Source organism: Pleurodeles waltl, chromosome 12 (assembly GCF_031143425.1).
Source record: "Pleurodeles waltl isolate 20211129_DDA chromosome 12, aPleWal1.hap1.20221129, whole genome shotgun sequence".
Taxonomy (NCBI): Eukaryota; Metazoa; Chordata; class Amphibia; order Caudata; family Salamandridae; genus Pleurodeles; species Pleurodeles waltl.
The window spans coordinates 274,428,321-274,442,634 of NC_090451.1; the positions used below are offsets into that span (position 1 = coordinate 274,428,321).

The following is a 14,314-nucleotide window of genomic DNA, read 5'->3' on the forward strand; positions in this document are numbered from 1 at the left end:
GAATGATGAGCGTAAAGATCTCTGCTTCAGTTTGTTCGACTTTGACTTGTTTAAAATGATGGAAATATAGTTTTGGGTTGGTTTCTCATTTGCTATTCTTTCTTCAAACCTTGTGGTTATGTTTTGATAGGACACCCTTGTTCAAATAATGTTTGTGCTCCGATATTTAGATTTGTTCCCAAATGTGACTTAATTGCATTTTATAGTCTGTTGTCTGGATTGGGATTTCACCTGTGGTATATCAGTTGTATGGTCTCTATACTTGTGTCATGATTCCTGAGACCATCAGCCGACTCTTCACCCCCTAGAAATATAAGGCAAGAATTATGTTTCAAAAAGCTATGTACCCTAATCTTGGCAACTAGAAACTGGGTTAAATGTAAAGACACTTTACTGCAAGTCAGGATTTCTGACAAAAAGAAAATAAATCTTTAGGACAAGAACTCTCACTCACCCTGCTTCATCATAGGGTTCCTATTCACACCACAACTTGTTGTGGTGTGGGCTACATCTACTGAAGAGTAGGAGGAACTCTTGGATGTCCAAACTGCCGTATGAGGGTTTCAGGTGTGGGTGAGCTAAGCAGAGTGCAAAGAGTGCAGAGTGATGAAGAATAAAACTGCCGTAAGGTCACACCCTCCATCTATATGTTGTCTGCCAGGGACAGTATTAATAAAAGTGAAATGAAGCAGGGAAGAGAACTCATCCCTGACTATATCAATGAGTCATCATGTGTCTTCTCTAAAATTACCATTCAAGCCGTGTAGGGACATTCATCAGGACCAAAGGTTTTTGCAGCTCCGATTCTTTTAAGAAACTATGCTTCTTTCTTGTATTTTGTAATACAGTTAATTAGGTAGGTTGTTCCATGACACTTGTGATCCCTTACTTTGTAAACTGACCTATTTGTGCATAGGTTGCTTCGCAGAAAGTAGGCACACAATTTACAAATGCTTTTTGTGACCACTGACATCTTACAGCTGGTCTTCAGTTCATAAAATTAAGAATTTAATTCTGTGACTTATTGAGAACCTCGATTATGTTTCAAATGCAACATAGTGGAATAAAAAGACTTATCACAGAAAGAAATGTTGCAGAATACATTACCATCCAAGTGAAGGGTAATGCGTATACATGCTTTGCTTACAAACAAATTAAAGATATTTTTCCTACCGGAAATGCCAGTATCGTTCTATAATTGTTTATTCTGGCGAGATAATCTTTTCTGGAAAAATCTATTTTAATTCACTGGAAAAATCTAAAGGCTTCAGGGATGTTACAGTTAGGAAATAAAAACAAACATAGAAACTCACTTAAAAAACCAAAGGCTACAGGGATGTTAGGCTCACATTGTAAACGTACAAAAGCACAGAAATTCAGCTATTATAGTTATTTCAAGTAACTATAACTCATGCCCTTATGTAACTATAACTCACCCCACCGCAATGCAGTTTTCTCTTCAATAGTTTTACTGCAAATATTACATTGATATTATTAATGATGTTACTGAGATGTCATGAGTGTTGAAATATGTGGGGTAATTAGCGGTGCATGATGAGGGCACGAGTTATAGTTACCTTTAGTTGACTAGCTGTAGGTACTTGAAATAATTCGAACTATAACAGCTGAATTTCTATGGTATGTTTAAAATGTGAGCCTAACTATAACGTCCCTGTAACTTTTGTTTTTTTTTAAAGTGAATTTCAGTTTTTTTGCTTACATTTCTATTTCCTAACTATAGCGTACCTGTAACCTTTGTTTTTTTTCAGTGACTTTGATGGTTTTTTAAGAGTAAAGTAATTTTAATTACTAGGCGTTCATCCAACCACCGCCACGCACAGCCTCTTGCGGCAGAAGTTGCCTGCGGTCAGGCCCTGGGGCCAACCCCCCTATAACTACCAAACCCCGTACCATGGATGCCGTAAACTACTAGGCCACAGGTGACTCCTTGCTCTGCACTGCCCAGGCATAACTGACATTCAACTGAAAGATTATGATTGGGAAAAAGATGTAAATGTTCCATCACTAGGAATTTTTAACAGTCCAAACCATAGCAAATAGACACACTACCGTGAGACACCAGGATTTGAACTTTCATCCTACTGAGTGACAGTCTAAGAGCTTTACCAGTGGATCAGTAGAGCCTCTGTTATGCTCTGCGTCAAAACATATCTATGATATTCTAACCAAACACTTTGCTAGGGTGATGCTTTGAAGTCATTGTATGGAGAGACCATTGCAATAACAATCAATCTCTCTCTCTCTCTCTCCCCTCTCTCTCCTCTCCCCCCCCCCCTGCATGCAGGAGCAATAATTTAATCTCTTTCCCTGCCCATATGACTGCAGGCAGGGGAAGAGATGAAATCTCCACTTTCAGCAAGCAGGCGTAGAAGCAGACTGGTTGCTTTTGCATGGTGGGAGCTACCATAGCTGTCCCGGGAAGGTGGGGGGGAGATGGGAGGGGTTATTGGAGATCCGCCCGGCCTCCCACACACACTTTGTTGTTGCTTTTGGGAGGTGGTGGTCCCTGGGGATGCCCCCTCCCCAAAAAATAAAATAAATAAATAATCATAAAACCGTTTACACCCTGGGGAGGTGGTGGTCCCCGGGATTTAATTTTTCAAGAAAAAAAATAAATATATATATATATATATATATATATCACGGTGAAACCCGCTGATTGCTCCATGATTTAAGAAAAATGCTTTTAACCCCCTGCACCAAGGCTGTGGGGTTAGTAGGGTATACGTACCCTACCCCCATTTCTTTCTTTAAAAAAAAAAAAGACACTTTTTTATTGGGACTTGGCTGAAGCTAAATCCCAAAATGACTGCCAACACTTATTGTTTGAAGTGTTGTCAGCCACTCAGATCTCAGCAGGAGATCTCCCTGGATCCATGGCCCTAGATATATACATTTATTTTCCCTTTAATATCCCTAACTACTGAACGGAATTACACCAAATAAAAAAAAGAAACGTGATTTGCGGACCAAAAGCTGCCTTTTTGCCAAATTTGGTGTAATTCCGTCCCGCAGTCCAGCTGCAGTCGTGTCCAAAGAGCATGGTAATTCATATGGGAAACACACATTTTTGGACCTCCCTTTTTCTTGCCCCATGCTTGCCAGATTTTGTCAAAACTTACCACGCACAAGACCAAGAGGAGAATTTAGTGAAGATTCGTCAAACAGTACCAAAGATGAAGGCAAGCCAAAAAATTATTTTTCTATGGAATCTAGGTCCGAACTATACCTACTGGTGTCTGCCAGTAGGCAATATATATGTTTCATTTAATTTCCACAGCACATCGAATTTTTCACAATTAAACAGTAATGGCCTCCTTTTAATTTCTAACATTCTTACAGCAGGCTAGATCGCGCACTCTTATGAGAGTCACTAGAGATCATAAAAACTTACAGGAAAAATAAGCCTCTTGACCAATCACAGGGCTTCATATTTAAGTCTGCATTCCCACGGGACTCTCACTAGCCCAACCTTCCAAATATAGAATTATTTTTTTACCCTTAATGTTTTTCAAAAACTACTGAACAGATTAACACCAAGTTGCAAAAAGCTCAGTCTGTGGACCAAGGTCTAGCCTCCTGCCGAATTTGGTGTGATTCTGTACAGGAGTTTTTGCTGTACCCGTGTTTAGGGAAGTCAGTGGAAAATGCATGGGAATTTTATGTTTTTTTTTTATATATATATATATATATATATATAGATAGATAGATATAGATATATATATATATAGATATAGAGATATCTCGTAAGTACGCTTGGCAGGTAAGCTCTTTAAACTCCTTTGAGAGATAGCAGTCATGTGTTCCATGCCCAGTAAGTCCCACAGCCTGTGAAACCAATCAATATGCTCAAGCCCCACCATGCTGTTAGAATTTTGCTGCACACAGTGCCAGTGTGATTGGCCTACCCCTGTGCGACTTCATGGGATACACCTGTAATTATGGAGGCCAAGTAAAATGTAGGTTGGAAATTGAACATCTCATCGATAACCTGCAGCACTGAGTCCCAGTATTGGTTAAGCTTTGGGCATTGCCATAAGAGTTGTGCCTGGATCACCACAGCCCCACCAGCACAGGCCTGATGTCGAGATCTGCCACTGCACAAGACGAGCAGGGGTATAGTTACCAATATTGGATGAGTTTCAGTGTTGATTCCGTACCTGAAGCGCTGGATGCCGAGGTCTTAGCCTTGTATATATCCTACCACCCCTCATCCTAAAGGGTGGGTTCTAGCTCTGCTTCCCACCCCCACTGGATGGGCAACTTAACAGGCCACTGGGCACAGTTCAGGATCTGGTAGATGGCTGAAAGCAGACCCTTATAGTTACTCGTGAGAAAGAGACATTTCTTAAAGGAGGTCTGCCTGCTGATGCCTGTACGGCTGCAAGCCCCAGTGGCGGATGTACAGGTACCACCACCACTCGGACTCTAGCAAGTTGGAATTTTATTAGAGTTGTTGGAACTCCGTGAAGCCCTGGTGGTCGCAGCAGTCTCTGATCTGTTTGCAGCTGGCTTTTTGCCAGTAAAGAAAGTCATTACCCTTTTGCGCGGTGGGAAGCCTGGGTTACCAATGATGAGTGTAAGTGGGGAGGGATAGATAGATAATCCTCTAGGTTTAGCTGTCCTGTCCCATGCCTGCATCATAGGCCTGATGACCGGGGAGGAGTGCACACTCCAAGCCCGATTGGTGTGTGGCTAACCAGGGCACCTTCCATAAATGTATGCTGGCTGACGTCTGGTCCATGACGCACCAGTGTTTCTCTGATGCCGGCCAGTTACATTCCACCATCGGTCGCAGTTGAGCTGCCAAATAATACTTAGCTGAATTTGAAAGGCCAAGGCCTCTGTTAGAGTTCAAAAGGTATGCTTGAATCTGTGCTATAAGCCTCCCCATCCCCCCAAAATACAAAAGACTCCCTCTACTGTTGCAGTTTCCTGAGGAGATGCTGCAGTGGGAGGGTTTGCCTGACACATAGGATCCTAGGGAGGAGGGTCAATCTAAGGGCCACATTCCGGCCCACCCAAGACAGGCCACCCATCTGCGAAGGTCCATCTGCACTACCTCGGCGAGACCTTTATAGTTATACTGTGCTGTTTGTTCCAGGGCCAAGCAGATCCTAAGTGTCAGTAGTGTATCCAATGGGATGCCCACCTCAAAGGTAGCATCTGATGCTGCTTTGTCCGCCAGCGGGATTGTGAGGTTCAGGATGTGAGACTTTTGAAAAATAATCTTAAATCCTGATACCCTCCTGAACGTCTCTGCCTCATTCATCAGGGCCAGGAGAGACCAGTGCGGATCTGAGAGGGTCAAAAGGACATCACCAGCATAGAGCGTGATCCTTTGCTCTTGTTACCTAAAGTGACACCCAATGTTTCCCTTCTCTGCCGAACGTGCTCAGCCACAGGCTCCATATGTAGCGTAAAAAGGGACATAGTCAGCCCTGTCTGGTGCCCTTTGTAATGTTAAATGGGCAAGAGAGTATGCAATTCATGTGAACTCTGGTAGATGGGTCGTGGATTCACTGCTTTAGGTGTGGTATCTAAAATTTTAAGTTAAGTTTATGGATTAAAGTTAAAATACATATGAAAGTAGATTGGCTCACACCAACTGACCAATAATATAGAAAGTATAATGCACTAGTTTTATGGTTGGCACATATAGATATATTTTGACGAGTAGACTGTAAAATATATATAATGTATTGACAGCCATAGGAAGCCCTGAGGAAGTCGAGGGGAGATATAACCCAGATGAAACACGTGTTGGCTTGGCTGGAGTTGAACGGAGAAGAAGCAATAAAGAAGAATATCTAGATTCAATTTGGGACTCATTTGTGATTTTGATTTTCATATTGAAGACAAGTGCTTGGTATATTAACAATCAGGGGAACAATGTTAGGATTGTCAATGTTACAAGGTCTTTTTGGGGAGGTACCTTGGAATAGCACCGTCAATTTGATATAAAAAGGGATTTATGTAAATTTTGAGATTTGTAGTATAAGGTGAGCGCCAGACCTCCTGTAAACCACCCCATTAGTAGTTTAGTTCCCTTCCCTAACAGAACCGCCTGCAGGAACCTCCAGTGGACTTGGTCAAAGGCCTTCTCTTCATCACAAGAGAGAAGAGCCAGATTGTGAGCATGTGAGACCTTGTCCACTAGATGGATTATCCACTTTGTGTTGTCAGTACAGCCACTTTCTGGGATAAACCTGGTTTGATCAGGGTCCACCAGCCCCTGCATGCATTGCTTAAGGCAACTGGCCAGTATGCTGGTGAAAATGTTTTCATCTACATTAAGGAGAAAGATTTGGGTAGATGGGGCGCATAAGCTGGGATCCTTACCCTGTTTCGTGAGGACTGTTATGACGCCTTGGACATGGTGGGTGTGGGAGCTCCAGAGTTGCTAAGGGAGTTGGACAGACGTGAGAAGCAGTGCCAGGATAGGGCAAAAGGTTTTATTGAATGAGGGGGTGAAGCAGTCACTCTCGGGACCTGAGCCTGTAATTTGGCTGTATCAGAGATGAGATCCTCACTCCAGATGCCTGCCTCCAGGGCCTCCACCTCCCCGGGTGTGGAGGAGAACCAGTCCAGAGATGGACACTCAATGCTCCAGCTCGTCCTAATCCACCTCGTCTGCTGTGTACAACCCGTGATAGAATGCCCCAAAGGCGCAAGGTATATCCTGGTCTGTCAGGGCTTCTGTGTCGTAAGATGTGACTATGTGCGAGACCCTATCTCGTTGCTACTTGGCCCGAGGCTTACACTCCAGAAGGCACCTAATTTTATTCCTGTTCATGTAGTATTTTTGTCTGATGTTGAGTAGTCCATACTCCGCCCTGTCGTAGTCCAGTGCTTTTAGCGGTTTACAAGCTAGTGTTTTTTTTTGTTTTAACCATGTTGCACAGAAGCTGCAATGCTGTCCAGCATAACTAAAAAACATTAGAAAAGCTAATAGGTCTTCTAGGTGAAAACTATTTGCTTTGCAAGTGCTCATCTTTGCTAGACGTCAGGACTTCTAACAAGAAAAGGTATTGCGTTTTACTTTCTTCTGTAAATTTTATGCCACATACGCAGAAAGATAATTTTTCCAATATTGAGATCGGGCTTTGTTACATGCAATACGCTCTGCAGTTTCCCCAGCATCTTGTGTGCTCCAGCATCTGCCCCTTCTTAAAATCAACACATTATCGAAGGAAAAAAAGTTTTTTCAACCCTTTGAGTGCTAATTTTTTCTTTTCGTATGCTAGTATGACCTAATGGTCACGCTCCTCTTTGGATGTTTCTATATATTTTATGTATTTAATATTTGTATATTTTTACTTCTGTCATGATTTTTGTTTTTAATACTTTAATAAAGCTAAGATGATGAACCAGAAAAGGCTTTAATTTTAAAGAGCTTTGCTGTTGTATTTCAGTATTTCTGTTTTTCAAAAACCCTGTCATCATTTTAAATAACCTTTTAAACCAAACAGTCCATTAAATTTGTTTCTATTTAATATTGAGGTCAAGTAATGCAGACCTAGTAATTTGCTGCTTTCCATAAACACATCTTAATTTTGTCGAAATTTTTAATGTTTTCGTAGTATCTCACACAATGTTGCTTCCAGCCTGCATTATTTTTTTTGCATGCGGATCACTCAAGCTACCCACCACACACGCTGGAGTGAATTTAACGTCTATAAACCTAAGGGTGAGCTGGTTACTTTAGTTTGAAATTTGGATTCCTGGGTTGAGGGGTGTATATAGGATCCCACTCTACCCTCTCTACCTTTCATAACAACTTTGAGCTGTCCTTTTACCCTTTTTACTATTATGAGTCACGGCTGAGAGAAAACCAATAAAAAGGCTTGGAGAAGACTAGAGCAGGATTGGGGATGTTATAAACTGTAACAATATACTGGGTGTGTCTGATTAGCCAATTATATAATGAGCCACAGTAAAGTCCATAATACGATTGTTAAAGGTTTTACTGACCTTTTACTTTAGAACGCATTATGTATAGCAGTGGTTCCCAACCTGTGGTCTGGGGACCCCTGGGAGTCCGCGAAGCCTCCTCAGGGGGTCCGTGACTGCTTAGAAAATGAACTAATATTAACGAATAAGGTGTATATAAATAAAGTGGCTAAATGTAAAATTGAGCATTTTAAAATGTATTGTAAATGTCAAGGAAATTGAAATTGGAGGCTAAAAATTAAATTAGTATCCTTAAATTGATTCGTTGGAGCAGTGCAGATGCATCAACCAGAGTATAGTATGGACAATGTATGGCTTCAATTGAATTTAGAAAAGCTCCAACCTTCCTATTAAAATGTAGATTTGTTTTTTAATGTTATTTGTTTGCAAATTAAATAAAATGTGTCAGCATTTGTGTATGTGTTTGATGGAATGCCTATTTTTTTATTTTTTGTGTATTGTCTTGCGGTTCAAATCATCAACAATGATCAGACCTGGGTCTCTGACTTCCTGTAATGACTTAGTTGGGTGTCACCGGATTCCAATAATTATTCAGTGGGGATCCCCGGGTTCCAATTATGACAAAGTGTTGAGTCCACAGAAGTCAAAAGGTTGAGAACCACTGCTGTATAGTTTAAGTGGTTGCCCATATAGACCACAACATTCAGTCGATTGTTGTTGGAAGCAAGTAATTTCTTATTTTTATCCTTAACAGACGGAGAGACTAAATGTTAGGTATTGGTTATGCAGGTTACTTTCCCGTTTTCTTTTCAACAACTGCTTTTCAGTTCCTACTAATGTGCAGCAAGGAGATATTGTGAAAAACCTGTTTTGCAAACACCTGCATTCTATAATTATGAAATTTCTTAAACATTAGACACTCTTGAGTTTTAAGAGTGATTTATTGAATGTTGTTCATTATGCGTTTTAGCTAGATTAGGTGTTGTCTTACTGCTGCTCACCCTGACTTCTTAGAAATCCATAGCAGATAGACAGTTTGTTATGATAATCATCTCTAAAAATTTACGATTTTGTGATATACTTTTTTTTTATTCTTTTCATTCAGTTGTTCGGTAATATTTGGTTGTCCATGGCCAGCTTAGTTATTTTCATGCAACTTCGCTACCTTTTCCATGAGGTCCAGCGTAGAATACGTCGTCATAAGAACTATTTGCGTGTCGTTGGAAACATGGAAGCCAGGTGAGTACTTTACAGAGATGTTGGTAATTTCTTCTTTCATCTGAAATACCTCTAATTGTTTATTACATAATATGTGAAGGCTGCTGTTCAGCTCGTTGTTGTCTACCCTTGGTATTGATTCATTTATTTGCTTTTCACTTCCAATTTAATGACATGATTTAATTGTTCACCTTAAAATGCTTGTGCTGAGAACTGCTTTGCAAATGTATTTTCTTCTGTCTTGCAAACAACAGTTCAATCTTAACTCGGCAAAAGAGTGAATGACTATTAATGTGTAAATCTTCTGCATAATGTAGAAAGTAAGCAATGCTATTTGTGCAGTGATGGGTTTGAACGGGACATGAGAATGATGATTTGGAATGTAATCAGTGTCTTTTTTTCAGCCTCCACTACTCACCAAATTCAGCATAATCCTCAAATTAAAAGTTCAAGAGACCGTGCAGGCTAAAATGCTCCCAAGAGCCTTAGAACCACTTTCTATGATTTTCCTTCTTAGGGGGTTGAACCACCACAGAGCAAACACTCTTACTACTAATCATAGACAGCACTAAAGGCGTGTGTTGTCAAAATAGTTATATAAGATACTAGCATTGTTGTATATCAAGTTTGCAAATCCTAGAGAGTTGCCTAAAACAGAGTACCTGCACCGTTGGTTGTGTCATGCCCGAATTCAAGCATGTGGCAAGTTGTGATGGATTAGAGAGGGGATTAGTACTTGGCAGTGGTCAGCTAGGCACATTTCTCTCTCTGCTACAGATATCTGAGCATAGGGACTGCCTTGTGGGTTCTTAAACTACAGATATTGATAGAGAAAACTTGGGTGTTTGAATAGCTTTGAGGCAACATTTGTGATTGAGGATGTCTGAATAAACTTTAATAGTCAGAAGTGGATTTTGGAAATTCATTTGAAGGGTAGTGTGCTCTACTTTAAGAAAACTGTGTTCTTTCTGAAGTTAAGATCCTAGGGTGTAGAACGTCAGAAACTGACTCTGTTCACCTGAGGGCAAGTTTCTCAAAAAAGACTTGGGCAAAACTAATCGTCTTTTTGTACTGGAAAATTACATCTTTGCTGTCAAGTCTTGACTATTTTCCGTTTGTAAGTTTTTAGGTACCATGTCAGATAGGGACAAAACTGGAAACTTTTTCCAAAGTGGTTAAATTCAGAATTTTTGCGTGCCGGATCCCTCCTTGTATGTGTGCATCTGTATGTTCTCCACATCCTTGCGTGTTATGTGCACACTCACAAATACCTGTTTTTTTCTTACTGACAGAATGTATCAAAAGCATTTTCTCAGTTTTGATATTTCTTTCTGTTCCTTTTATCATCTTCCTTCAGCTTGGATATATTCTTCAATCTATGTTTATAGTGTCACCTACCTTTCTTATCAGTCTTTCCACCTAAACTCAGCAACTGTTGTTTGAAGACCATTCATACAGAGGTGAGCACAGGGTTGCCGATCATGGTCCATATGACTCTATCTGTGAGATCCAATTGGCCTTTAGGCCTTATTTTGCTCCGGCAACTATATATTTAACTTTAAAGTATAGTTCAGCTTCTCATGAGGACATGGGAATCCGAAGTCAGAGTGGCACTGTAGATCTGAGCCAGTATATCTTTCTGCGCAGGCTTGTTGCATCCAGAAGTTGAGCAAGTCTCAGTCATTCAGTACAGGGCAGGGGATCCAATCTGAATTTACTCAAGGGACTTGTCCTCGGCAGTAAATCCAAGATGTTCCCATCAGCACTCACTATTTCAGTACCAGTCTTTGATGGTAGATTAATCTCCTGAGGCTCCCATAATGTGCAGGTGGTAATTGAGAGTTAGGACACCACTAGGTCAGTTTGTGAAAGACCTTGCCTTCTGCTCCCTAGTGTTCATTTGTCAAACCGCAGGAAGCACAAAAAGACTCACCTCTCAGGAAAAAAAATTGCATTTTTTAAATCTGGATTCATGTTGTGTCAGATATACATGACTCAGTCACTCTTCCTTCTGGTCCAGTTCTTGATGAAGGTGGCACTGCTCTATTGAGCCCGAAACAGTGTCTCAGAACCAGTGGAGGTGTAAAGCATTAGCTGCATTGAAGGATGTGTAGGACAAAGTCACAGTCTGGCGATCTATCCCCATGACTACAATACAGCTTAACAAAGGAATCACTCATTTAGATGCAGCTGACCCCGATGGTTAATAGTAAAAGTGAAAGGACAAGGGCTCAACTCACAAATGATCTGTTATATCCTCCCCATCCCCCCACTAGATGCTTAGACTGTACTTCATAACCACCTACTCAACCTCTTGCCGTTTTGCATTGAAAAATGGGATTAGCTAGAGTGAAAACACTTAATGGTAGAGATGAGCCAGAAGGAAATTCTTCTGGCCACTCGTGAGAAATCCCCGAGTATTTAGTCAGTGCATCCACTGTATGGCATAGCATGATTTAATGTTGTCCAATGCTATTACAGAATTTAGGATGATGATTCTGCCTACATTCACCCACTCTTAAATGTGTTTAATTTGTAATGACTATACTACATAAGGCAATTGATCAATGGTTATTTTAATGATGTGAGAGATAAACGGTTTAACAGCAGATGCAATAAAGTTACCAAAAAGGTGCGTTTCCTCAGGATTATGACTCTGCCCTGGCTGCTGCCCCCTCATGAAAAGTGACTTTGTGCATGATATGTCAAACTCATTTAATATATGACAGCGTCATTTATCTTACACCTCTCTGCACCAAGTTCAAGCCTCGGTACAGTTCTCATCTCATACTCCTTCCTATGTACTCAGAGTTTCATCAAGTCAACCCAGTCCAGGCCCCTGCAAGCCTGGTGCATTTATTTGTGACCCAGTGTTGGTAATAAAGCTTCTCTTGAGGCACCATTCTAGCTACCTCCAGTAGCACAGCTAGTTTTGCTCGTCTTCTGGCCGTGGATCTCCTCCAGATTGCTCAAGCTTAGCCTTCAGTGATCAGTCATGCTCTTATGGATCCAAGCCTACATGCTGCAAGATTTTAAGTTTTTTGTTGATTTAGAGACCAGTGCTGGATGGAGTCCATGGAATCTGGCATGCGGCCATGCAGTAATATTTTTTTATTTATTTTTTATTGGAAGAGTTTACTTGCCCAGATACACTTAAAAGAAGGAAAACCATCAAGGATTACCATCCCCTGACCCTTTCTCCCCCCCCCTCCTCCCCCCCCCAAAAAAACATTAATCGAAACATTTAATTGAGAATTACATGATGACCTGTACCCCACCGTACATTCCCCTCCGGTACTCGGATCAAACGTTTTGGATAAAGCATATATGATGAAAGCAGAACCCCACAATTGTTAAATTCCATTATCGGAGCCTTCCACACAATCAATACCTTACTCTATACCTTTCCACAGCGCTGAGAATTTCTGGTATGAGCCAGACCTTAATGCATATACTTGTTCTAAGCTCTTTACTCTTAGCATTTTAGTGTGCCATTGACCATATGTGGGTGTTATCTTAGTGGCCCAATTCTGTAAGATGATAGACCTTGCTACTAGTGCTATTATGTATAGGTTTTTTCTGTGCTCTGACCCGGCCTTAACATTGAACGAAAGTCCCACTAGAACCAGGATCGGGTTGTTTGGAAAATCTATTTTCTGATAGAGACTTCTAGTTGCAGATTCCTTACCTTAAAATTTCCCCCAGGCGTCAGACTGGATCCGGAGATTTTTCTTCGAGTAATACCCTTGCTCGTCGGTAGGTGACGTCGGTCGACTCCGCGGGCATAGTTGGCATCATAGTCGCAGTGATGCCATCGGGCGTAGTACATAAACGCTGCCTTCGTGCAGTGACGTCAGTTCTTTTCTTTCCGCGCCACGCGCTGATTCGGAGAAGAGCTATCCTGGTCTCTTTTTGAACGACTTTGACCGTTTTGTTAAGTTTTTCTGAGATATTTGGTGCGTTGAGGATGTCTCCGAAGACCGGTTTCAAGCCGTGCAAAGACTGTCACTGCACAATGTCGGTGACGGATCCGCATCAGGTTTGTTTGTGGTGTCTTGAGCGCGACCACGACCCAAAGTCGTGCTCCGAGTGCTGGGCCATGCACCCGAAGGCCCTGAGGGAGCGGTCCCTCAAACTCATGTTTACCCGGTGCTAGACTCCGCATAAGTCCCGGTCTTGATCGAGAGGAAGGTCTCAAGACCGTTCGTGGAGCCATCACCACCGTCGTCTTTGAAATCTTTGGGTGCAAGTAGAAAAAGAAGTCGTTGAAGAGGTCCCATCGCTCTCTGACTTCACCCCGTCGCTCGGCTGACGCAACGAGGGAGGAGCGTCAACGCTCAAGGCCTCCATCCTCGGAGCCTGTGTCTGGGTCTGCTCCGCGCTTCCCTGAGTTTGCCGGAGCGACCCCCGCCCAACTTAAAGAATTCTGTGAGGCCGTGCGCCTCATCTTTGGGCAGACCGACCCCGATACGGTGCCTTCGGGCCCAAGGGGTTCGGTTTAGGGGCCTTCGGGTTCCGCGCCGGCGGCTTCAGCTCCGGGCACTGAGGTCCCCACCGGATCCGCTCGCGGATCTGCACTGGCGCCAGTTGCACCATTGAGACCTTTCCCAGGGCTGGGTCGATTGTCGATGCTCCTGACTTCTGTACTGCTCACTATCGATGTCGATCCGATCCTTATCCCGACGAGTCAGAGTGGCGTCAGCTGACCCTGCCTTTATCTTCGATCGGGCCTATTCGCCCCAGGTCGGATTCAGACCCTTTTTCCTATGGGTACGAATTTGGGGCAAGATTGAAGGAGTCCCTGAACCATAATGAATACCAGGATGACCCATCTTTGGACTGGGCTCAGGAACTGGGCGACGCCAGTGGTCTGGGTACTTCTCCAGATGCTGGCATGCTGTCTCCTCCTACCATGGCTACAGTGGAGGGAGCAACTTATGGTATGGTGATCAGTAGGGCAGCTGAGGTCCTTGGCCTTGAGCTTCCTACTTTAGAGGTCAGGTCTAATCTCCTGACGGAGGTGCTTCGGCTAGGGGCTTCCACATCCAAACCCCGTTTACCAGTCAATGAACCCTTTGCCGATGTCCTTTTGGGTACTTGGTCCAAACCCAACACAGGGGCTCCTGTGAATAGGACTGTTGCACGCCACCATCGGCCCGCT

The 14,314-nt window shown here is 42.5% G+C and overlaps 1 protein-coding gene across 1 annotated transcript in view; it reads left to right on the forward strand.

Annotated features, from left to right (window-relative positions):
- AMFR (autocrine motility factor receptor) overlaps window positions 1-14,314 on the forward strand; it is a 487,879-nt gene that overhangs the window by 191,049 nt on the left and 282,516 nt on the right. The window contains exon 7 of the mRNA XM_069215844.1: window positions 9,041-9,174. Coding sequence (XP_069071945.1) covers window positions 9,041-9,174 — 134 coding nt within the window. The remainder of the gene's footprint in view (window positions 1-9,040; window positions 9,175-14,314) is intronic.